At 41.2% G+C, this 26,452-nt stretch overlaps 1 protein-coding gene across 3 annotated transcripts in view; it reads right to left on the bottom strand.

Annotated features, from left to right (window-relative positions):
• Positions 1–26,452, bottom strand: part of RBM20 (RNA binding motif protein 20) — a 108,943-nt gene that overhangs the window by 54,588 nt on the left and 27,903 nt on the right. Inside the window, exon 1 of one of the 3 annotated variants that reach the window (XM_030030465.1) lies at positions 120–163. The exons of the other annotated variants lie outside the window; for them this stretch is intronic. Coding sequence (XP_029886325.1) covers positions 120–148 — 29 coding nt within the window. The 5' untranslated portion in view covers positions 149–163. Of the gene's footprint in view, positions 1–119; positions 164–26,452 lie in introns of those variants that run through there. 3 annotated transcript variants of the gene reach the window in all.

Below are 26,452 nucleotides of genomic sequence, written 5' to 3' on the forward strand. Positions count from 1 at the left end.
TTGCCTTAACAGTCGTGCAGAAATTATAAGGAATCCCTACCTCTGGGAAAGAGCCTATTCAGTAACAAATCTGCTACGAGATACCACCCGCAGTAGGTTTTTTAAGATTAATTACCTACCTTATGAAGATAATAAAAGTCAGATCCATTACGAACAGCTGCGGGTTCTTCCAGCACTTGAAGGACAGCACCTTTAAAGAAACCCCTGGCATCTGTAGCTGTAACCCCGCGAGGGAGAACCCAGGGTTGTACCCGGCCACTTGGTCACGCACACGGTCCGAAAGTTAATGCACCAGCTTCTGCCCTGTGCCGTTGCCCTGCCACTGCTGAAGCAGAACTTCAAACCCCACTGTCTGTTTGGGATAATAACTTAAATCCTAACCCATATCCCCCTTCAAAACAACATACACTAACCCGATTTATTTTTTTGAAAATGTGTAATGCATAACCAGTGTTCAGCTGCACGGTAGATGGCAGTAAATCTTCACTTGTCACGTTAGAGACTCTCTGGCCTCCCTCCAGAATTGAAAGAATTTGTGAATACATTTATGGCATTTTTCAACATACTGTAGGAGTAAACTCCTGCTCAGCTACACTCGTCTTCAGCTTTCTCATCAACCTTTTTCCTAGGTGTGCACATACAGGATTCTATTATTTCACACATGGTTCATTCTCAGAGCTCTTTTTTTATGGAAAAGCAATGGGATGTACATGCAGTTTAGCACTATCAGATGAGGACTGGCTTATTTCAGTGTAATATAATCCAAAACGTATGAAACGTAAAACACAGGATTCTTAATCACAGCTGTAAATGTGTTGACACATACCGGGTGAGGAAGGGAAAAAACATACTTGGTGTTGCTGACAGTATGTCAAACAGCATTACCAGAAAGAGAAGCAAGCTGCAGCATGTGATTTGGATGACACTTTGGGACACAGAATTTTATCTCGATTTAGATTTTCTGCCACAGAAAAGCATCCTCTTCCTGCCAAGCTTTTGCAAAGCTCTGAATCTCACTTGAGTTCTCAAATGCTCATCATTTAACCTCTTTTACCAAAGATGCCATTTCAAACTTTAAAACGCTCCATGTCCCAGTTCTCAAAAGGTACACCTGCTAAATCATTTTACACCTCCTGATGCCAGCTCCTAGTAATTTACAGGACACATGAAGCCATAAAAATTGAGCTAAAAAAATGGTTTTCATAGAGGGTTCAACCCAGAACACCAACTGGTAGAAGTATTTCTAGTTCTCTGCCTGGGCCTTGGATCAGGCCCAAAATGAATCAAGGTTTGCTAGACAAGCTTTTTGATCAAGTTTACTGGCAGTTAAGTGGCCATAATTCCAGTGAAATTGTACCATTCACGCCTGTGAGAAAGGCAGCCCTTTAAGTGCCTTCTCTCCACGCGCTATCCAGCGTACAAATGAAGCTCATCTCCAAACACACTGTTATGACTTGTTGTGTGTCAAAGACTTTCATAAAAAGCAGTAGGCAACCACAAAACAATCTCTTTTTACATTGGATGATACCAATTAAACCAGATTAATATTGTACTAACTTGTAACAGCACACAGAAATCTGTTTTATGTCACATCTTTCTGACGGACTGCATTCCAAAATAATTTTGGTGCCAGCTCTCACATTCCCAAAAGTGCCTTAAAAACCACCTTGCAACCATCTGTAGAAGCCTCGTAACTTGCATCCAGCACTTGAGCACTGGCCCTCTGGGAATTTTGGGCTAGCATTCAACATCAGTACCCTGGCATCTGCACAGGGCGGTGCGGAAGTGTGAAATCATCGGGACTCAAAACCCCACCAGAAATGTCTTCTGACCACGCTTCATTTATATGAAAGTCAGTCAAACTGCTACTGCAGTTCTGTTTCTCATGAGCAGCAGCTGAATTGCTTGCAAAAAACAATTTGCCTGCAGCGTTGCAATTGCCTCTGCATTGCTCCAGGGTGTTGGGGCAGCAAGGACGAGATTTAAGCCAGGACTCGCAAACAATACTGCCCTTGTGCCCTCGCTGTTCCAGCGTGGGACTTGCACGCAGTGAGCGAAAGTGCTTACAAACCATACAACTTCTCTTCAGCTGAATAATGTTGTAGATCCATTTCCCTCGTAATTTTGAAGCACTCAGTACACATATTTGACCGTTTCTACTTTTTAAAAGACCCATCAGGGAGACCTAGCAGCCATTTACTGCAGAAACAGAAGGGAAAGAAAAAGCTGACTATTAACACTTGAATATCAGCTGCCACGCAGATGAGCTGGATGCAATGTAGTATCTCGTGAAGTTTGATTTGCTTGAACCCAGGAAAAAAATTAAGAGGAGATTATTAAGTGACAGGGAAAAACCGTACATTTTGACAACCCACCTGATAGCAGCCAGGCCAACAACCCCTGAAGTTCTCGTAACAAGAAGTCTATCTTTGGAGCAGTGAAAGGGCTGAGCCCACTTAAAGCTGATATCAGTAGTATGTGCACAGATAAAGTGAACTCTAGAAATGTTCTGTATAGACAAAGTTTTAAATACTGGAACTTATTTGGGGGGGGTGGCTCTTAATACTTTTCAATAGACCCAAGAATGAGCAATTGAAATTAGAACAAATACCTCTTAGAAACTGTAGAAATAGAATAGAAATCAAAAGTCCCTGTGATGAAATACACACATATATATACATGGATATCTTTATGTAAATATAAACAACTACAGATATAATACGCTTTAAGAGACACATATGCAAAGTACATTAAGACGACTACATTCTCAAAATTATTTTTATGACTTGGTATAGCTGCAGACCACATAGCACTGGCTACCTTGGTCCTCCTAGATAGCTTCGCCCATTTTGAGGGGCAATGCTTTGTAAAACTGATGTTCTCTGAAGGTCAGGGGACTTGCACCTTCACCATCTAAGCCTGCCCAACTTACGGTCTAAGCCACTCATTATCACTGTGGTAGATACCCATGCCTTCTCTTCTTCCTTTAGATGTTCATAGCATTGTCAAGAGAAGAAAGAGGAAGAGCTTGCTTGAAGCCTACAAATTAAGTCCTCATTAAGAAGCGGGGTGTGCAAAAGATCTCAATGTTTTCAAGAAGTCTAACAAGAACATGGAGGTTGTACTTGTGAAAGGTCTCAGAGCTCTGAATTAAAACTTACCTTTTTGGTCTACCAATAGCAAATGCTTCACCTCCCAGCCCCTGGGCAAAGCCCACTGGCTTCACTCTGCTTCACAACATCTACATCTTCGACAAAAGCACAGGGTCCTCTACACCACTGGAGCAATTCCAGCCCAAGACTCCCATTCGGCTCAATGTAACTTGCTTTAGGTGAAGCACAGAGGAACCTTGCTAACTGTGATCTGGTATTTCACAGCTTACAAATACATATCTCCCTTCCCAAACATTGAATTGAACACCCGAATAGGCTCACAAACTTAAGATTTCACTGTCAAATTTTTATAAAATCTCCTCACAAGACATCCCAGCATCTTCAAAGTGGCATTAACACCCATAGTTAGAGCTGAAAATTTGCCAAAAATAAAAAGCTGTAATACATTTTAATTAAAAAAAATTTAAAATCGCGTGGTTATTTGCTTACCCACTAATTCTTCCAGGCCACTGAAGCATGTGTTTAATGTTCAGTGGGCTACTGACGGGTTTAAGCCAGTGGAATAACTCAAATAACCACTTCTGTTGCTTCCAGTATAAGCAATACTGAAATTCTTTGGTGGATTTAGGCCCCGGTCACTACAAGTCAATGAAGCTCTGTAGTATGGTATTATATTTACACATTTACTCCAGAGCAGCATTTGCTCCACCCTTACTGTAGGATAAAGTGTTCAGGAAAAGAAAGCAAAAATCCTAGCGGTGACATGTACACGCTCTCACTTTAGAGGAGCTAATCTTTCAGTATGAGCAAAATGAGCTAGATAAGCATCTCTTCACACTCCATTAAGTTATGAGCCTCCTTCATATCAAAGACAACATACAACAGCTGAGTCATATACAGTATTTATGTGACGTCCACTCGTCCAATACAAATGCCCTTACAGAACCTAAAGATCTTCACCCCGAGAGGAAACTATAGACAAGTCTCCGATAGTGGAACAGCGAACGCACAGGATCCCGACAGACTCACAGACTTGTGACCTTTGTAATTACATCGCATTGCGGGCAGCTCGCTAGAGTGTAGACAACCCTATTTATGGCAACAACAAATCACTGCAAGTTAGCCCCTGTCTGAGAGCCTGGAGACTGGCATACCTGAACCGTCAAATATCTCGGTATTCCTCACCCGCGGCATGTTTTGTTCTAGCTAGACAGACAAATCGGGGTCATCCCCAACCTGTCTCGGTTTTAGTTCTGACACAGGTATGGGCAACACAAAAGGGTATGATGCCAAGGCGTGAGGAGCCAGTACTCAGTGCTGGCTACTGGTGATCAAGCTGTTCCCATGACTCTAAAAGGAAGAGAAACAGGATTTTCCAGAAAATCTTTGCTCATGAGCCAGAAATTTTATAGCACTTTTTACCACTTCTCCCTTTCCAATCCTTTCACTGCCTCCCTGCTGGAAAAATGCAATTCAAGTTTCCTGTCTCTACCTGGAAACTGCTTGTTCAAGCTTTTCCTGCTTTTGCAAGCTTTGGTTCAATCCTGATCCTCTGCCTCATCCGCCTTTTCCATTCCTCCTCTCATAATGCTGCACAAAACCACAGTGTTGTAAAGTTCAAGGCTGGAAATGCCACTGGGTCACCCTGCATTACACCGTGTCCCACAGCCTGGGATGCTTCACCCAGCTATCCCGGTAACATCCATCTGCCTGAAAGCAAGATTTAACTGCAAAACTCCACAGTCTTGATCTAAGATAGTCAAGAGAGGGAGAATTGATTGGGTTCGTCTCCTTTTGATATGTTTCAGTGGCTAATTTTTTTCCAATTTAAATATCTGTTTCTGAACTTACTACTTTGGATTTGGCATTAAAACATGCTGTGTTAACAAGGGCCCAGCTTCCTACACAAACTGAGGTTACAGTCCTACTGATACTGAAAACTGCAGTAATCTTCATGCCTCTAGTGAACAGCATCTAGGTTTACTCCAAACTATTGGTGAAAATGCTGAATAAGGCTGTTTCCAAGTCTCTATGGATGAAAACATCCCTATTTGAAGGAATTCACTACTGCCAATGGTTCTCAGACTTTTCTTTAAGTTTGGGGTTTTTTAATCGAATTAGGAGTTGCTGTACTGATAATGTGGGTTTTTTTCCTAAAAATCAAAAGACTGGGAGGTATGAAGCAAAATACCTTGCAAACATGATCTCTTATTAGCTATTTATCTACCTTTATCAAACAAAACCAAAAATCTTAAAGAAAAAAATATTCAGCAAACTCCTTTTAACAGAAGATTATGCTGACCAAAATAATTATACTTCTATCCTGTAAGCTTTTGCTGTTTTAGTCTGTCAATTGTATTCATCTTAAAAATTCCTGTAATGTTGTCCCTTACTTGTATCAGACTAACCACACTACAGCTACACAGACCACCCCAGTCATCATTTTTCAATGGTTAGCCCTTCTTCACCAGTCTAGATTTATTCCCATATTCCATGATTTTTTTAAACTCTCAGGACAAAAATCTCAGGGACCTTCCGGATCCAACTCTTCAGATTCTTCAGTGCAGCTAACCAGACAGGTTGATTTTTAATGCAGTTCTACTGGGATAAACATTACAACATCCTCATTAAATATTGACTTCAGAGCACTGTATCAGCCACATTCGATACAACTAGGTTATCCTGCTCCTTTTCAAATAGAAAATGAAGTATTTATTAGAAAGTGAGGTATTTATTGAACAGTTCTGCCTTTTTTGCATCAATTCTAGCCTCTTTACAGTCTTCATCTGGTACTAGGTCTCCCTCCTTTCTAGTATCATTCTCCTGAAACATTTAAATTCTTGCATCAACCATGGATTTTATTCTTCTATTTTTAACTTCCCAGCCAGAACGCCCCTGTTGGTTTTTTGGTTATTGAGTGGGAGGAATGCAGTAGGTATTTTGCAAGTGCTTCTTAACAAAATCCCAATTTAATTTATACACTTCTAATTTTTTCTTCTCAATCAACTTTGCTCTAAGATTTTGCCCGGAGTGATGAAATTCAACCTTTCTGAAACACCAAATCGGTATGTTACCTGTACAAACCAGTGTACGCCTCTTCGTTGGGAAGTAGGTCACACTCACTGGTCCCTAGGCAACCACCAAAGCTCACTCCCTTGATCAATTCATCTGCATCCCTGTTCATGACGTCTGAAATGGATTCAGCTGGTATTGTGTGCTGTAATTTTTGTATTAAAAGATTATTATCTGTTTTTAGCAATGCTGAGTGTGCTACCATTGGCTGCATCAGATCTCTGGTATATTGAATGGCCCATTTTTAAATATTCCATATCCGTTTTCCTTCTCCTCCCACACACTGCCATACAACGGACTAGTTCCCCCTGGTCTCTGGTTTTATTTAATGGATTCTTTTCCAGAACTTGGTTATCAAATTAATCCTTACACAGTCAAAACTCAGTGGATAGGAGTTGCTCATCAGTTCTTTAATACTATAACATAGAGCATCATTTCTTTCTTTCTGCTCCTCCTTTCTAAGAGCATGTATGACCACATGAGCAGAGAGGGAAGTTACAGAGTACACCCCACAGCAAACCACGTTGCACCGGACACACATGAACAAGCAGTGCATTTGAAAGTACAAGAAAGGAATGGGCACCATATAGCAAGGCAGGTTCCGGAAAGCCTGATGACAGAGCCCTAGCTTAGGCAGATGTAAATTTGCTTCCACCGGGGCTGGGTGAGCTTCCTTGCAAGATCTGCATCTAGAGCTCAAAGCCACTGCTCAGCCAAGATAAACTGACTTGGCACTGGTTCAACCACTGAAGTATCCCATGAGTTTTAAGACCCTAGTCACACAAATAGCTCCCTGAGGTTTCAGCAATACACATTTCTTAAAATCACTGAGAATATCACTTCCCTCCTGCTGGTCTTCCACAACCCATCAGTGCTATGTGAGCAATTTCTCTCTCACGCACTTTGTAATACAGGATCAATTTGTTCACAGCAAGCTGAGCTCAGTTTATACATTTGACTTAGTGATAGCACACAATTTTGTGAATTCAGTGTTAATTCAATGCCTTCATATTCGCTTCTTATAATGTCCAGACAGGCTTTGCCTTTCAGTCTCTGAGGTACAGGCTGCCGCATGCAGAGAGCTCTGCAACTCCCTGGAACGTGGCCCAAAGTTGTGCTTGGGCTCTACTATCAGGATGAATTTCGTTGGCTTATAAGGAAACAGTTTATAAGCTGCTGCATATTTTTCTTCCTTTCTCCTGACAATTATCTTTTGGTTATAGATCAGAACTAAGAAGAACGTCCTAGTTTCAGCTGGGATAGAGTTAACTGTCTTCCTAGTAGCTGGTATGGTGCTATGGTTTGAGTTCAGTATGAGAAGAATGTTGATAACACTGATGTTTTCAGTTGTTGCTACGTAGTGTTTAGACTAAAGTCAAGGATTTTTCAGCTTCTCATGCCCAGCCAGCCAGAAAGCTGGAGGGACACAAGAAGCTGGCACAGGACACAGCCAGGACAGCTGGCCCAAACTGGCCAAAGGGGTATTCCATACTATGTGATGTCACATCTAGTATAGGAACTGAGGGGACTGGGGATGGGGAATCACCGCTTGGGGACTAACTGGGTGTCGATCGGCAGGTGGTGAGCAATTGCACTGCGCATCATTTGTACATTCCAATCCTTTTATTATTGCTGCTGTCATTTTATTAGTGTTATCATTATCATTATTAGTTTCTTCTTTTCTGTTCTATTAAACCGTTCTTATCTCAAACCACAGGTTTTGCTTCCTTTCCCGATTTTCTCCCCCATCCCACTGGGTGGGGGGGGGAGTGAGTGAGCGGCTGCGTGGTGCTTAGTTGCTGGCTGGGGTTAAACCACGACAAAGAACAACAGGATTTTTTTCTTAGCTACACCTAGAGACATCATGTGCAGGTGAGAGTAGAAAGCTGAGAAGGTCCAATCTGCAAACCTAATATTAGATGATGATGGAGAGACTAAAGCTGGCTACCAGAACTAAGGGATGGATGTTAATGTGTAAAGGTAAATAACTTAATTGTATCACACTGTCACGTACTTCAAGTGACTGCATCTGTTATGTTAAAAGAAGGAGGCAAATATAAAGAAATTAAACATACATTTTCCTATTGACACGGTCCATATTTTGATCTAAAATTGGTGGAAAGGAAAAACCAAACAAAATATGTGAAATGTAAAGGAAAATGAGAATAATGTATTTTTTTTTAAACGTTCTTGCAGATGAGAGATGGGTATGAAACAAAATTTTTCCTATGCTTGGCTGGAAAAAAAGCATCACTTCTGGTTATCTGTCTTAAAAGACACAGAGGAATAAGGGAAACGTTCTTCATATTGATTGAAACTGGCATTTAGGTCCCAGTGCCTCAGAAGGGATGACCGCAATACCCCACTGAGTACAGCCACTGATGGAGCCCAGCTCACGGGAGGAGGTAACAGTCATTCCAGACAAGCAGTGTCAAGTGACTGCAATTTTTCCCGACGTGTACTCAGCAAATGCATCAACAACAGAAGTAAAGCAGACGTAGGTTAGATGTTCGCTGGGGAAAGAAGGAGAAATATATCTAGACTTTGCTCCTCACCTCCATGCAACTGCTGCACTAATTGCCGCTTGTCTTAGTATCAGCATCTTATATTAGCTCCCCAGAGCAGCAAGCCAAGAAGCCTAACGGTAAAAGGCATTTAGGGAAAGCTGTTTTCATTCCTCCACATCCCACCGGTTCCAGGGACCAGGGGTTTGGGGCCTTGACTTCGCTGTGTGACTAGTGTTCACATAGCTGCAGCCTTAAAACCTGCTGGGCATGACCGCCTGCAGACACAGCAGATTGCCATCTGTCTTCATCATCAAGCTGTGGCTGTCAATCCCACCAGCTTCACGGGAAACCCTGGTGTTACCAATCAGCTTAGCCTACTGTGCACACGCCACACAGCTATAAACCATAAAATTATTGTTTTTACAAGGGCAGTGGATTTAAAATTGCCTGACCCCGCCAGTTCAAGAAATGCAAGGCTCTTGGACCAAGAGAAATACGTATGTAAACGGATAAAACTATGCGCGCCAGGGTCTTGGGATGTATCCGAACCCTGAACCTACAACGTATATATAAGCACAAACGAGAAAAGGTATTTTATATTTCTTACAGGATGATACATACAAGAACTGTCCTCGGAGGAGCGGTTTGCCACGTGATCTCTAAAGCCAGCAATGGCAGCAGCATCGCCTGTGGGTACAGGGAGACAACAGGTGGGAGACGCAGACGAGACAAGTTTTCTTTTAGGTGTATGAAGTTTGTATTTCATTCATGCTATTTGTGAAATGGAATAACATCAGCAAGTAGTCATGAGGCCGCAAGTTAGGAAATTACATCATATATTTGGCAATAACTGCAGGATATAAATAACCTGGAACATCAAACCTTTCACAGAAACAGATGCAAAAAGGGATTCACTTGCCCCTGGGCAATTCACAGTGTGTAACATTTGCGTGTGGATGGGCAAGCTGTTTTTAGCTTCCCAGGAGTTGAGACAGACCTACCAGAACTGGATTACACGTTCCCACAAGAAGGGCAGCAGGTGATTGTTACAAGCTGCAGAGCATAGCAAAGATGTTAATTTGGTACACTGAAAAAGCATAAATCCAAAAAAAAAAAAAAAGTAAGGCACCTTTTTCTTTCTCTCCCTCCCTATTCAAAGTAGTTCTAGGAAGAGAAATTATTCTGAGCGCTATAATTTAGCATAAGTAACCCTTATCAAAAATTCTCTGTAGCCAACCTTACACTAGAAACAGTATACGTCCCCTCTTCCTTTTGGGTTATTTTAAACCCATTTGTGAGTAGTTCAACACCTAGTGCCTGATCCTGCAGAGATAAAAGCACAGGAATAATTTTATTTGCACAACCTGTCTTACAGGTCCTTGTTGGAGTAGCTGTGCATATACGCTTTCAGAACAGGGCATAGTGAAGCATATGTGACCCAAATTAAATTAAATTAAAGTAACTCTATACAAACTAACATTTATTGTGTCTCCTGCTTTTACAATATAATGACTTAGATCCACGGATAAAGGCAGGCATGGATTACCGAGATCCACAGGGCATTGGACCACACACCTGTCAACAACTATTGGCATCCTATACCGTTCATTAAAAGGGACGGCATGGATGCGCTTCTCCTGGGCACTGGAATGAACACAGAATCAATCCAGCAGCTAGAGAGTCTTCAGAATAAGGAACTGCGAGTAGACAAACCTGGCTGTTGGGCCAAACACCGGTAAATCTTAATTCATAATAAAGAATACAAATGAAACAAAAACACTGTTTGGAAATACTCTCAGCACTTCCCCATGCTGAGTTTTAGAAACTTTCCTTTTTCCTTCCCACTCCCACCAGAGGACAAGCAGCAGCCTCAGTGTGTTGCTGAAGAAAGATGCAACTGAATCCCACCCCTTCTGCAAACATCCTTGCTTGCATGGGGATAGTACTTTTCAGTGAAATAATAAAGCAGATTCCAGGCAAAATACTTCATCCTCCCTTAGTGCCTACCAGCCATAGCAAAACGTAGAGGTTTTGTTTGTTATGCAAACATACACAGAACTAACTTTTTTCTGTCCTGCTCCTCTCTGTCTTGCAACATCATATGAGGTTGAGTGATCACTTCAATCTGGATTTACCACAGTAAAGATCTGTATTGCTGGTCTTGCCCCCCCCCCCCCCCCCCCCCCCCCTTAACCTTTGGTGTGTCAACCATCTGCAATGTTTTTTCTTTATTCAAGAACTCCAAGGTGCTTTAGTAATTTTGCTTAATTATGTTTTACAGTTTTGGATTGTCGACTCTTGAGTGTAATGTACTTTTTACAGGTGAGCAAAGAGAAGGAAGGCAGAGAAATCGAGCAAATCCACCATAAGCAGGACCACGACACTGGCATTTTCTTAAACAAATCAAGTTAGCACGCATGCTGAACTAGCAGGAGGTGTACCCACACGACTTCACTAAGCCTTCCACAAGTTAAATAAATAGTGCTCTGAAGTAAAGGTGTTCATTGCTCATTTAAGCTTATCTAGATACTGACTGAAACAATGCATAAGGCAAATAACTGCAACTTCTAGAAACGTCCCAGGAAATGAGGACTGCTTGTCTATTCTAAGGCTTGTTGCATTTCTTTGTCTTGCAGCTACAATTAATAACCATATGCAGAAGTTGTAAGGTCTCTAATAGTTAATTGGAATCATGATCACATAAAAATAACTATTCTGCAGCATAAAAATAATCTAAACACTGAGAAACAATTTAAAGCAAATGGCAGTCTTGCTGATTGAGATTTTACAGATGTTGCATGGAAATTGCTTCCTTGCTTCTAGCACTGCCATAATTTTAAGATACAAATATAAACAAATCTTTATAGTGTTACACATCAGCCCTCACACAGGGCTGCTGCAATCACTCCTCTCCTAGACTTTTCTTATTTTCCATAATGATTTTACCTATTTTGATCTTTTCCTCTTACTCATTCTCTCTTGCAGTGCAGATAGTAAAACACAAATGTTATTTAAGTACAGAAATCCTTAAAGTAGATTTCACTGGGGTTAGGGGCTATTTTTAGCCCAGCTAGCACAGAGATGCACTGAAGTGTTTACTAGCTTGAACATAGGTCATAAAGTCTGCATTTGTCATTACCAAAGACCACCTGCAGTTTAGATAATTTATTATCAGTGACAACTGTTTATTACTCTCCAACAGGCAAATAAATTTAACCCTTCTCTATCAGTCATAAAGCTCCTGAGCGAACACGACAGCAGTGACCTTTGTGGCGTCTCTCAAGTATGTCTTTTAATCCTCGTGCCTACAGAAACATACAGGGGAATTGCTGACCTCAGAGTTACCGGCCTTCCGCGACGCTCTGGTCTTCAAGTGGGAAGTGTCAATCAGACACACAGAGCCAAAACCCCCCAAGAGACCTCCCAGAGACAGCAGATAAGTTATCCGGAAAACAAAACAAGCCCATCTGAAGAAGATAGCAGAAAGAAGTCAAGAACCCAGACCTGAGAACAGGCTACATTACTGAACATACACCACTTCACATTTTATCAATTTCAATATTATTCCACCTCAAACTAACCCTGCAGGTAACTGTAAATCCCTGTGAAATATTCAGATATAAAATGCAAAGCCATTTATTTTGCACAGTATTTTCAAATATCTCCTCTACTGCCTTTATTACCTATTATGTTTGTATTAGTTTCCTCTTGTCTGTCATCACCTCCCTATGTCCCTCCTGCAAACTCATGAAGAACTTCCTAAAGCAGTCTCCTGGCCCACCTCTCCCTTGCTGACTGCTTTGGGTAGGAGACCGAGAGAAGCTGTGAAGGGCAACAAGATCTTAATTCAACAGGTTTGGGCAAACACAAGAATTTGATCGTAGGTAGTGATTTACAGGATCAGGACTCAATTGCTCTACAGTGGGTCTTTTCTGCTCTATTAAACAGTGACTGCATTTCAACCCAGAAAAGCTGCTCTACAGTTCAATCTAGTAATAATACAAAGGATGGAGGAAGGAATTGCATGTTTTCTCAAATCAAGGTAATTCTCCCTGGGAACACTGCATTATTGTATTTGCCCACCACACTACAAATACGATAAGCCTAGATTCATAGTCACCCTTCGTCTCCTTTATAGTCAATAGATAAAGTAGATGGTCAACAAATAAAGACACGTGAAGGTTACGGTTTGGACAGTGGATTGCCTAGATTGAGAACAATTTAACATTTCTCTATGACTAATTACCACAAGAAATAAAAACAAGTTTGGTCTTTTCTTTATAAGCCTAATGAACCAAATTTGAGCTTCTGAAGACAAAACAGATTCCTGTTTTTCTTCCTTTCTTAACGAATTCATGTTAAATAAAGCATAGATCACCTTGCATCTAAACCAGGTACACAGCCTCACCTGGAATCCATTCTCTAAGCACAGAAAACAAATCTGAAATCTGACTTCCAAAACAGAAAGATCACCCCGTTCCTCACCACCTCCAGTTCACCATATAAATTATTGTTGATGAATTCTCATTTGTTATTTGGGTGGACACAATTCTTCAGCAATTAATGTCCAGAGAACCCAAGCTTAGTCTGTATCACTTGTCATGCTTAGATGAATACTTATGTGAATACTTTTACACAGTGAATTAGTATCTACTGTGGAAATAATTACCATGATCTCCTCAACTTCATTCCTTACGATACTCAGGGCAATTAAAAACAACTATCCTGATGTTACTCCAAAACTCGCTGAAGCAAGAAAGATTTCTATTTATTTCCATGGCAAGTAATCAGTTGTTTTAATCATACCCTCATGCCTTTAAAAGCGTTGTCTCTGACATCTGAGCCCTTAATTCATTTCCAACCAAAATATTCCGTGCAGAAGTGCTGGGCGTGACAACACCGGCAGGTCCCCCGGGGTTTCGGGCCAGACTACCCCAGCCTGCAGTCTCCACCATCAGGCTTCTGGTTCTCCGCCACCGGGCAGCAAACCTGGCAAGCCCGGGGAGAGCTGGCTGCAGACAGGGCCATCGGGGCGGCTCTGCCGAGCCTTCGGCAAAGAGCCGGGCAACGCACGGCCGAGTCTCGCGTTTGCGGAGGCAGGAACCTGAAGCGCTGGCTGCAGCCGAGGCTCGGCTCCGGGCTCGGCGGCCAGAGGCTGGATGCCCTGGGAAGGCAGGCACAGGCTGCTGAAGCCATCGGGAGCTGCAGCTCCTGCGCAGAGAGCTCCTGCACCCTCGGCCCTCTGAGCCGAAGGGCCAAAGCAACTCGAAGATCTCGGCTGCAACGCAGCGACGGAGGCAGAGGCAGTGCCGCTCTCAAGCAGGGAGCTCGTGCTTGGATCATTTGAGAGGAAAATATGACCAGTCAGAAATTTTGTATCTTAAACGCTTGCAAGAAAAAGCCCATTTAGTTCGAGATCGCACAACACAGGCTGCGCTTTTTCGCAGAGGGACGCTGCTTTAAAAAGCAAGCTGACATATTCTGCACTGGCTTTATCTTCTAAACGATTTCACGTTCTGTGCCAAATCTAGCACATTATAATAATCCTGTCCTGGAACGAAACATGGGAGAAATTATTTATTACGTATATTCACATACGTATGTACCTCTCAAAATAATCTGATGTTATCACATACTAGTAGCTGGGACAATAAATACATTAAGAGCTTACTGTCTCCCTCTTCTATGAAGATTATAGTTCTCTACTCCTTGGCAAGCACTTTGGATTGTGCAACAACATAATTATACATAATTCTCAAATACTTTTGTACTATGGAGGTCTTGTGCCAGATGTCAAGTTTGTTAAAAAAATCTGTTAAGTGAATTAAGTTTTAGGCTGTTGCATTCAATTGCTTATTGACACAGCTAAATACCTTCAGAATCCATGTTCCTGTCAACCCAGCTTGAACTGAAGAAGACTTTGAAAAATAATATTTGCTCATAATTCTAGAATTAACTTACACTACTGAGCCACATGGAGCCCAAACTTCAGCCTCGTTGCACAAGCGATTTAGAAAAATACATGTAATTGAAATTAAGGATGCCAGATTTACTACTGGGATATGCTGCTGCATTTCCACTGATCTCCATAGCATTAGTTAAGAGCGAAGGTCACTTTGCATTCCAGCACACTTGAACAACCGGCTGAAGAGCAATGCCATGGGCTCTGGAGAGCTTCTGAACACGAACAGACCACAGGAGAAGTGAACAAGAACAAGATGTCACTGATGCCTTGAGGTACATCCTTACGAAAAAGCAGGGGAACTCGTAAGAAAGAGCTCCGAGTGCTAACAGGCTTTCAGAGATCTGATTCATCACGAGAAAAAATAGGGCACTTGGTGCTAATTTTATTAGAACTTACTGATTGCTGCAACTACTATTTAATCAGCGTAATTTCATTCATTACAATGAATACTCACTTACTGATGAACAAACCTTCTGTCCCATTTGTCAACAAATCAGTTCTTCAGAGGAAGGCTAAGAGCCTCACAGCCCTCTGATGAGCACACTAAAACACATCAAGACACCCAGTAGTAAGGACCAGAAATTGGCTGGTTAAAAATGATGTTTAACTGGCTTATCTCCTCAGACTATCCAGCTCTCATGATGTCTGAGAGACTAAAAGCCCTTTTGGCAGTACGATCTTTGCATGTGTAGGGTCATCTGTATCTCCTGCACATCAGATTTCTGCCTCTCTTGTCCCCCAAAATAATTTTCAAGCTTTCAGTTTTGTTCTGCTAAAGATGAAGGGGGTCCCACACTATGCAGGTGAACATGCAGAGCTCCTGCTGCTTTTGGGGTGTCATCAGAACACTAGTGCTATTCCCACATGTTCATATAAAAAAAGCAGTAAAATCTGCTAAAAGGAAAGCTTCTATGGTGGAGGGATGCTGTATTTTTGGAAACACGACAGCAGAAGATCCCCCAACTTAGAAGGTTTATCTTGTCATGCAGTGAGGCCCCAAATTTCAGGACAGCCCAAGAAAAGCTACTGATTTTAGAGTCCTCAGAAAATTGAACACCCAGTGGAATGGAGTTCTCCACCTCAAGTGCAGCAAAGCGAGGGCTCTGATATAATATACAGGCATTAAGCAGTGCGCTTACAATACTCTTTCTGAAGATTAGTATAAGATTTCCTTCTTAGATAATGTAATCATGTCATGAGTCAGTCCCATTTCTTCTAGTCATCAATATCTTTCTGCACTGCCATTAATATATTCCTAATTTTCAGATTCCTAGGGAAGACATCCCATTAGGCTTTGGTATAACCCCTTTTTCCCACACAGGCTTGTTGTATAACTTGCTGGCTAACATATCCACCAGGGAATGAAACACAGAATTTATCTGACGTTCCTACATTACTGCCCTGGAGCAGATGCTCCAGCACAGAAGATTTTCAGATTATCAAGAGGGGGTAAGAGGAATGTCACAGCCTCTGCTAGTCTATGTAGGGACATTTATCAAAAAGACAGCTGGTGTAAGATTCCTATGTTCTCTTCCCCTGATGCAACAAAAGGTACTTTTAAAATGTTTTAAAGTAATTAAGTTGAAGCTTATTTTCCAAAATACAGCAGAATGAGGATTTCATTCCCCCAGCTGAGGAAGCTGTTCCCTTGGTGCTGAAATAGCCTCAGAAACATATTATTACCCTTCCTCTCAGACTCCATGTACGCCAGCAGATAGTTCCATTAGGTACACTGCTTACAAAGCACTCAGACAAGGGGGTGAGAATCATGGTTTACTGCCCCAACAAAACATTAGGCTGTTTCTTGAGAGAAACAGGAGTCTGTTTTCTTGAGGTCAAGGAAACTTCTCCCCTACTCTGGTAGGGGGGAAACATCTGGGGTATCTCACTTTGACGAGCAACAGAACAATTGAACACTTCGGAAGAAAAGTAACCCATCAGCTTGTGGAGCAGAAGAGAGTCGCGTTTTGTATCTCAAAATGCAACGGGGGCAGAAAGTTGCACAAACATTAATGAAACTTCAGATTGCAGTCCCTCGGTCACAAACAAGAAATTGCACCTTTTACATAACAACAAACAAATAAAACTCACGCAAGAAAAAGGAATAAAATCTACATGAGAAAATAAGCATCAGGGGAAATTAGTCTGTAAAACCTTCATTCCTAAGATACTTATGTATCTGGCACGGGTCAAGTACCAGAAAAGACGCATGAAGGAGAAAGGTTTTGATGGGCATCCATGTGGCACAGCTCTGGAATGCTGCAGCGCATGTTTAAAGAAAGCCCCTCTGAGAATTGCAGGATCCACATGGCATAGTGCACACATGGTGCACAGTACAGCATTATCTGAGGAGCAGATCTGAACAAGGAAAACATCTGCATCTCCTCCTGTTTACATGGCTACAATTTCTCCTTCACAAGGGAATTAGGTGCCCCATCCGCATCAGAGCTAGCACTAGCCAGCACACAGTTTTCCTCTGGAAGGGATTTTTCTCCAAGAACAAAAGCTGCTTTGAGAGTTGAACTTGAAGCTATTCTGCTCACAATGTACTTCGGTGACATAAAAAAAAAAAAAAAAAAAAAAAAGAGAGAAAAAAATCACCTCTGCTACAGTTTTTCTGAGTGGTAGCTCATTAAGGTAATATTTGTACTTTTTCAATGTGTTTTCAATGTTGGAAAGCCCCCAGAAGGTGAACAAAACTAATCATGCATATTTAAGTACCACGACAGACCTGACAAAAACAACATTTAACCAATGAGCAGGCGCCTGCAGGACAAATGCATGTGGGTTTACCCATTTCGCTGTGCATGACTTGGCTGTGTAATACATATTTTGCATCAGCTTCTGCCCAGACTTTGTTCACATCAACAAGCTCTTAGGAGGATATGAAATTACTGACACAACAGAACCCACGTAAGCCATGACTTAATTCAGCCAAGTGTCCTTAGCTGGCCACCTTTTCCTAGAGTATTTCCAGCTTCCACAAAATTTCTGGAAAGCAAGAGACCAATATTTAAGAGTCAGCAAAAGTTTAGCTAGAGTTTACACTATTTACTTCTATTTATCTTTTTTCTCCTGTAAGGTTTCCATGTGACAGAAGAGTAATTTGCAACTGATACCACTGAAATACATGACTTTGCATACACTATGGTGCAGCACAGAGATACTTTACGTTAGCTTAAAAAAAACTGCCTTGAGCACAAGAAACAGGTCTAGGTGTAACAACACGGAGTTCTGCCATGGCTTCGTCTATCCCAACAAGGACCAAAAGCAACCGGCACACCTTGCAGATCCATTAGGGTTCGATCAGTGCCCACCTCTGAGCTCAGCTTCGCGTGCAGGCTCTGGCGCTCCTACCTCATCTTTGAGCAGGCATTTTATTCCATTTTAACAGCACTTCTGCAGAGAAAGCTTCGACTCCTGCTACCCATGTCCTCAGCGCACAGCCGCTCGTCACCAGCCCTTGCAGCAACACCCACATCGACATCAAAGAGGCAAGTTAGCTGTGCCACGTACCGCCACAGCAGCTGCGGCACCCGCAGAGCGCAGGAGCCGAAACCCGTCCTCGTACCCCTGCGGAGACACTACGGAGCTCTGTGCAGGCACCGCACCGCAACGGCGGACATCCCGCATCGCTGCCACTCTGAGCAGGGGGCACGGTATTTTGAAAGCTAAGGAGTAAAGTTTTCGTGCACCTCAAAGGTGATTTACAACTACGGGAGACAGGCGAAACGGGAGAGAAAAATACATTATTTTTCTCCACATCTGTATGGCACAGGAAATTGCCTGCCTAGGATATCTGGTCCTTCTAGGATATAAAAATTGTAACAACTGGAAAAATAGCAAAATGGTGACATAAGAATCAAAATGAAAAGTAGGCATCTGAGAAAAAAAAGGATTTTCAAAACTGTACTAATAGTTTTGAATTTTGAAAGACGTTTTGTAAAATATTCAACATCATCTCCTTTTTGGCCAGAGTAAATGTACGCTAAATGTCCTTAAAACTGCAAAAATCAAAGAAAGAGGATCAGACATGAAATTCCTGATCATGTAGGAAGAAAGTATCTAAAACCCAAACGTTTAGTATACTTTCAAAGAGCAAGGCCATACTGAATTGTTCATCGAGTTTCACTCTTCCCAGATTCAGGGATCCATTTTTTCCTGGCTTTAAAGCACTTCCTAAACATCACCTCCACAACAGCCCCTAAACAAACAATGCACTCATATACATAGTGCATATTTTATGATCTGCTAGAGCGGGACTTCCTGAAGCGTGTTCACAACAGAGACCATATGGAAGAGAACTTCTTTCCACATGCACGACCTGATTTAATTTTCAGTTGCTTCCGTATTTTAGTATTTTTTATGCTTCAGTTCAATTTTTATTCCACTCCCTCCCCCGCTCAAGAAAGGAATCTAGAAATATAAAGGGTTAGTCCAGGAAAAACTCACGATTTATTACAGAGGCTTACTTAAAAGAAAAAACAGCCGCAATGGATTAATGTATTTCCTTTCCCACAGCTTTTTCACTTAAACCATAACTGTGCATATTTACTGCATCTCTTCCATCTGCCAGTGGCATTGTGCTGACACATCCAGTGCACAGGCTGCGGGGACTGACAGCGAGGAGACAGGTCCCACCACTGCCCTCAAACTTTGTGATTAATATGGCATGAAGCCTGGTGAAAAGCCACACTACAGACATTGCTATCAACAGTGACCCAAATCCTTGTTATTCCAGCCGTTTATCCTAATTGTGAGTCAAGTCTTTAAAAACAGAAAATGCTTACGAACAAAAACCAAAACAGATTGTTTTCAAACGCTGAGGTCAAGGGCTATAATCAGATTTGCTCCTATTTCTTACAAGAAGTCCTGCATAGCCTGTGTAGTCCAAGAAGAAATGGCTAATATAGGCGTTCACTTTTTATTGTATGAAAAGCAGTACAACCAAGGAGGAGGTACTTACCTTTTTACAAGGTCAAACTCAGTCCACATCACTGTCAGAGTTTATCATTTGAACCCGATCCCTTCAGTGGGCAGATATATATATATATAGATAGATAGATATACATATAAACACACACCCATTTGACAATATGGGAAGTGTTACTGACAGATAAGTTATGTAAATGATACGACATACTATAATCACCTTTAAACTTATTCTTGGAGTCCAGAGGTTTCTGGAAGAGATCAGCCAGCCACATTGTCACTCCAGTGCCCCAAAGTGACAAACCCGCTACCAGCAGCGATGTCACAGTAATTCTCCCAACAGCTTGGTGACCTCTTTGCAAACCTCTCTCCAGCCTAACACCGGCCTGAATAAACCTAGCTCCTCCCCAAATGGAAATAAGTATGTAAAAGCCTCTAAGTTGCTTCCATGCAGTGAACTTCGAGAAAAGGTGACATTTCTCTTCTTGTCTGGGAGGGCAGGTGTGGGTTTGGGGGGCTTATTTCTCAAGTGTCACTTTAATTACTAACAAGCAAGTTGACCACAACTCTGACGCTGACTTCAGAAGTCCACCGGTTTCAACAGGGATTTTGTCCCTCTTTCGTATTTCCTTTCTCTCTAACACTTTCTACATGAGTTATGGAGAACCCCTAAACGCGACTGGCTGAGATGGGCAACCTCAGAACAAAACGTGGCCATTTTAGCATCTTGAGACGGCCACTGAAACCCACACATAAATCCTGGTTGTCTAGAAAGCTGAAATAGAGAGGTCCTCAGTCTACTAGGAAATACAGCCAGGCTGGTCACCAGGATCCTACTGATGCACCAAACGGCAGCAACACAGCCAGGAACGGATAAAGTAAACCCAAGCAGCTCCCTCGCAATGGAGAGTGTCGACTCCTTCCAGCAGCTGAAGTAATGCACTCTCCCGTTGCCAAGACCAATAACCAGGCTTTGCGATACAGATGGTCATTCACTGGGAATCCAAATCAGACCTATCAGTTTGCTGTGCAGGAGTCATCAAAACTGCCCAACCTCAGATTCTTCCAACCGGGCCTTAACTCAAAACCATGGCCTGAACACAGACAGTCTTTCCCTATTCCCATGAAGCATCCAGGCAGGTGCCTTTTCCCTAGAGTTGACTATTACCATTAATGACCCACATCAATGCTCTTCATGCTCATTTAAAAAAAAAAAGGCACAAGCCTTCTTAACCCTCTGCTATAAAACTCATTCATTTACGTCTTAGCACAATGGAGATTCCCATGTGCAGCACACTAGTCTCATCTGTCATCAAGCTGTGAAAAAAAAGTCTACTGGTCTTGACGGGCTACGAGGTAAGAAAATGACTTTTGGTCAAGAGTGTCAGATGATATGGCAAACTCATCAAGGAATCTCATAAGAAATATCACCCATTGCTGCTCATAAACACAAGCCTGGTTCGGGTATATTCAATTACAAGCAAAGAAGGACAAGCAGTTAATGATATGGAATGGCTAAAGCATATGCAATCTTATTTATGTTCTCTGCACCTGTGTTTTCTATGGTTTAAATTATAATACCGATCTTCTAAACTGCACTCAGGGAGTAGCCCAGTTCATTCACATGAGAGAGAGTAATATGATCTATTTTTAAACAATATGTAAACAAAAAAGGATGCAAGATACTGTAGAGCCTTACCGGTAGCTAAACATATATTGGCAAATTACTATTAAATTGTTTACTATCGTCTCAAGGCGACGCAAGTACTCCCAGAACTAGCCTGTGTGCCCAGTTCACTTGTCGGTGTTACTCCTCTCCTTTGTTCTCTCCATGTTTATTATCTTCTCTGTTGTGCTCCAACCGGGATTATTTAATTCACGGTATTATGGGAACCCCTCGTAGCTCATCTTTCAGACCGGCCCGTAACCTCTACCCGCGTAAGCCACAACCCCATTTTCCAACGCTCCGAGCAACGAAACCGCACAATCCTTGCTAAAGCTCCCTAATCCTTAACAAAGTCTTTGAGGTAGAGGCAACCGCTCCTGCGAGACGTGCGCGGGAACGGCACGGAGACCTCTCGGCCCCCGCGCTGCGGCGATACCGCGGGCTACGAGGCTGTGCCGGCTGCGCCCCCCGCGCCGAGGGACGGCTGCCCACCCTGCCCACCCTCACGAGCGGTGCCAGCGAGGGGCGAGCAGTCCCCGCGCCCGGAGACCCCCGCCTCGCGCCCGCGGCCAGGCGGGTAACGCAGCCGGGTTGCTGCGACTGCCCGCGCTTTTCCTCGCGCCCACAGACCGTTCCTGCCCTAAATACCGCAGGAAAGAGAATGTCCTCGCGCTCTTACTTAGTTATTACGTTCTTAATTAGTTATTGCAGTATAACTAATGGTTACTGCGTTGTCTGTAATTTCATCCTCTCTATATTCCAGTCGTTACTCTTCACAGATCTTACAGGAGTTACCAGATATTTCCCAGGTATTTTTGTTTTGCATATCACTTAAAAGTACTTGAAAAGAAAGCATTGATAATCGTTTTGGATATAAAAATCAAAAGAAATCTAATACAAACTCTTAGTTTTCAAAAAAGCCACCTAGGTTCAAGCCTCCTACGCTCACCTCCAAAAACAAAATAAAAATCACCATATACGGAAGAAAAGAGATTATATGATACGTGCGTGTGTCTAGACAGGGAAATCATGATATATGTGACGGCTCTGTATTTCCATTCCGTTTTAAAGGGTACGGGTAACACGCTATCGTATTTTTGTATGGCGAACACTTTCCCCTAAGCTAGAAGAACAAAACTGGCTCCGTAAAGGAAAAGTACAGCTATACAATTGATATAAAATTAATCTCCTTTCAAGATACTCAAATGTAGGCAAAGGAAAACAAAGTTTCTATCTTTGCAATTTTAAAATGCAACATCAAAAACACTGTAATAGTTAAACATAATCATTAGTTGACTACTGTATTATAATATGTGGATTAATGGTAATTAACAATATTTATGTAATATACCTTTCATATATCCCACCAAAAACCTAATGCCAAACACATCAAAGAATTGCCTGACTGACATGAAAAGTTTATATTGTTCAACTGTTGTAGTATACTGACACTTAATTATAACATCAAAATGCTTTTGCATTCATTCCCCATACCCTCTGGACAGCAGAGCACACTACTTGCTGAGCTCAGTGAAGGTTTCAAGAAAATCTGCTTCATTGCCAGCATTAATACGAATAGATTAACTTCAAAGAAACAGAAATTATGTAACATTTTAACTACTCTCACATACTGATTAAATGCCTTGTTCAAAAGATTCATTGTTTTTCCTTACCACCATTCAATTCAACCTTCATCTTTGCTGTACTTTTGTTACACTGTTCATCTCAGAAATACACAGAAATAGACTTGAAAATTACTACAAAAATTACTTTGAAAATATTTGACCAAAACCAATTAAAAAAGTGTCAATTCAAGCCAGGTGTAACTGTTTTTTAAAAACAAGTTTCTAACATATTTTACATTCTAACAATTTACTTTTAGAGCATTCACAAAGAATTAGATGACTTAAGATGTTTCTACTGTAACAGCCAACATCTAGAGAAATTTTCATTGTACTTTTTTCCAACAAGCCAACAGCATAGCAGCTCCTAGCTCTATGTGCAACTCAAACCTCTCAGAACAGCAATACAGAAATACAAATTTCTTAAATGTTGAGTAGATTGCCAGCAGTAATGGAAAATTTTTCTAAAACTTTAAGCAACTATGATACTTCCTCCCAAGTAATTAGAAAAACCTCTGTTATATACAGGGTTTTTTGTTTTTAACTGTTACTCTCCCCACCCCCCCCCCCCCCCCCCCCCCCCCCGCTGACATTTTATTTCACAGAAAAAGCAGTGCATACCCAGTTTTAGATTATGGAGGATTACACAGCGTTAAGACTGTCAGAAGAAAGACTGAAGGCAAGCTGTGAGCCAGATTAACAAAATGCTCTGTCACCAGGATTTTCCTCCCACCACCTAATTTCATAGGGTTTTTTCCATTTAAAATAGTCACTATTTCTTAAATCTAAAAGTAATCCTTCAAACAATCTTATCCTTATCTGTATTTGAACTTATGAAGTAGATATGTCCAGTGCTATAGTTTCAGTATTTTGCAGACTTCTCTCTTAAGAAGGATGTAACCAACCCAGCTGACACATTAATGCTATTGTAGTTTTTGGCAATTTAAAGATTTTCTTTTAAGACGACAATTACACAAGAGATGAAATTGAACGTTCATTCTTAGTAACCAGTGCTGACTTCCAAAACAATCAGATTTTAAAACTCTGAGCACATCATTCAGACTTGTACTCGAGAAAAACAGCAGAAACTCAGCTGACTGAAAAAGCCGTGAGCATCCTTAACATTCAGGACTTACCATAAAAATGAAACAACAAGAATTAATGCACTCTGTTGCCTCTCAATCCGTACCACATATCCTCCTTAATAGGCAGGGTTTTTTTCAATATTAAAAACATCAGACAGAAGCTGATGAACTTTTAAGATTATGTGCTATCATAAAAGATGAGTAGTGAATACAAAAAGCAGTCATTAACATACTCATCTACTAGTTTCAAGAACACATAACTACAATTATGGCTGTCAACCTTTCCATTTCAGAGTTTTCCTGCAAACTTTAAAATTCCAGAAATAAAGATGACTGTAGCCACACTTTTTTTATTACGACTACTTTCTAAAATATCTTGTAACATGTATTCTGAACCACATCCTTTTTTTTTTATATTAAGAAATTCTACACTTATTAATATGCATCTAATTTGGCCACTGATTTAAATGAACAATCTTTGAAATAGAAAGTAGAGCTTTTATAAGTTGCCCAGCAAGTTTTATTATTGCTATTCCTGAAATCTAGAAGTGTTAGAGCCAGGACATGGTAGCCCATTATTGTTTCCCCATTGAATGAAATGAAACAAATTCCCCAATGAAATGAAACAAACAAAATAATAGAAACCCGACAAATCTTTTTGACATGATACACAGAGACCTAAGACAGCTTTCATCAAATTAAAAATCACTACTTATTTGAAATTGTTGACAGAACTCACCAACAGCATCTTTAGTTGAAAATGGAGACAGATGAATAATTTGCATGAAGAAGTCTAGAAACAATTTTCCTTTCACAAATTGTCCACCAAAATATTTCTTCTTCTTTTTAATAGCTAGCCAGTTATCTGAGTAACTGTTGAATTACATTCTGTTAAAAGCTGACTGATAATATGACGTACTTGGGCCGTTTTCATTGCACATTGATCAGAAGAAACACTTTCAGGCTCTACTCAAAATGCACAGGTATTTTTTAATACTCTTTCAAGCAAGCACAGAAGGAACTTCCCTTAAACAACCTGGTTGTGTGCTTAATGTTTTCTGCTTTGTTGGACATTCACACAAGTGAAATCAACTTGAACAGAAAGAGCAATTAACAAAACCAAAGACATAAATTTGATGCCTTTGCTTATGAAATTCTGAGTGGATAGTGAAATGCACTAAAAATTACTCAAAATATTTTTGTTGTTGTTTTTATTTTGTTGTTTGGTTTTTTTTTAAATAAAAGCTAAAACCAGGCTGAACAGTCTCCCAGAAGTTATTTGTTGAAATTATTCTACGGTTTTCCAACGGAGGACTGGGTTCAGATTCTAGGGTCCAGATCCTCCAGTGGAAAATCTGCCCTAACGTTACGCTCCCATACAACACGGAAACTCGGTCCCTAAAGGCATTTAGTCTATCAGAAATCAGCTCCAGCGATAAGCTTCAAATGCCGGGTCTAGTAATCCCAGGTGTTCTCAAAGCCGTGTTAGCGTCACAGATGGAGAGGATTTTTACCCTTCCCCACATCCTGTTTTAAAAAGCAGATGTGGGGGCTCCCGGGACCCTGACAGACAACTCTTTGTTCCCACTCGATTGGAGGGCGTCCAAGCATTCTCGCTAAAGAAAACGGGTTTCTGTGTCCCAGTTGTGCTACGAAGGAAAAAAAAATCACTAATTCCGCAGGCTCTTTAGGGGCCACTTTTCGATGAGAGGGCCAAGGTTACCAAAACCTCCACAGGTTTGTCAGTTGTTTTATTTTAAGGTCATTTTTGTTTTGTTTTTCTCTCAAGCCCCAAAATATAAGTGAACAAATTTCCATGAATGTAACAGCTCTAAGATTTAAGAGCCATCAGTGAGAATTAACTGGGCTTGGGCTTCAGATTGTCCCATTTCAGTTATTCATAAAGGAGTATTTGAAATCACTAACTGAACACAATGAGATTATTTTCCTGCTCAACAAAGCCAAGATTCCCATTCTTTCTTTAGTCATTTTACTGAGAAATTCAGTATTTATTCATTCTGTGGGTTGTTTAGCAGGGCCTAATACTGGATATTAACATCTATTTTGCTTAGACACCAGAGAGCATGTGGAGGATTCCCTGGCATGTTTCCTCAAGCAAAGATTCAGAAAAAGAACTGCTAATTCTAAAATGGAAATATTCAAGCTCCAGCAGGACTAACGAATAACAAACAGAAAACCCCAAACCAACCGCCTTCAGCAACTTTGCATGCAAGCACAATTCTGAGAGAGTTGAACAGGAATCTCTAAAATATTAATTTTTGGTAAAAGCTCACTGTGATATATGATGAAGAGACAGAAAGGAACATAAAATGTATTCGCATCTTCCTGGAAAGGAAGAGTTCATGCTGCCTGCTGCTCTTTGGGGGTAATAAGATGGAATATATTTGTTGGTATAACAGGATTTCTAAAACCACACAATTTGCTTAGTTATACGCTGATAATGTATACACGCTGAGTAAAAAGGTACAT

Source organism: Aquila chrysaetos, chromosome 11 (assembly GCF_900496995.4).
Source record: "Aquila chrysaetos chrysaetos chromosome 11, bAquChr1.4, whole genome shotgun sequence".
NCBI lineage: Eukaryota > Metazoa > Chordata > Aves > Accipitriformes > Accipitridae > Aquila > Aquila chrysaetos.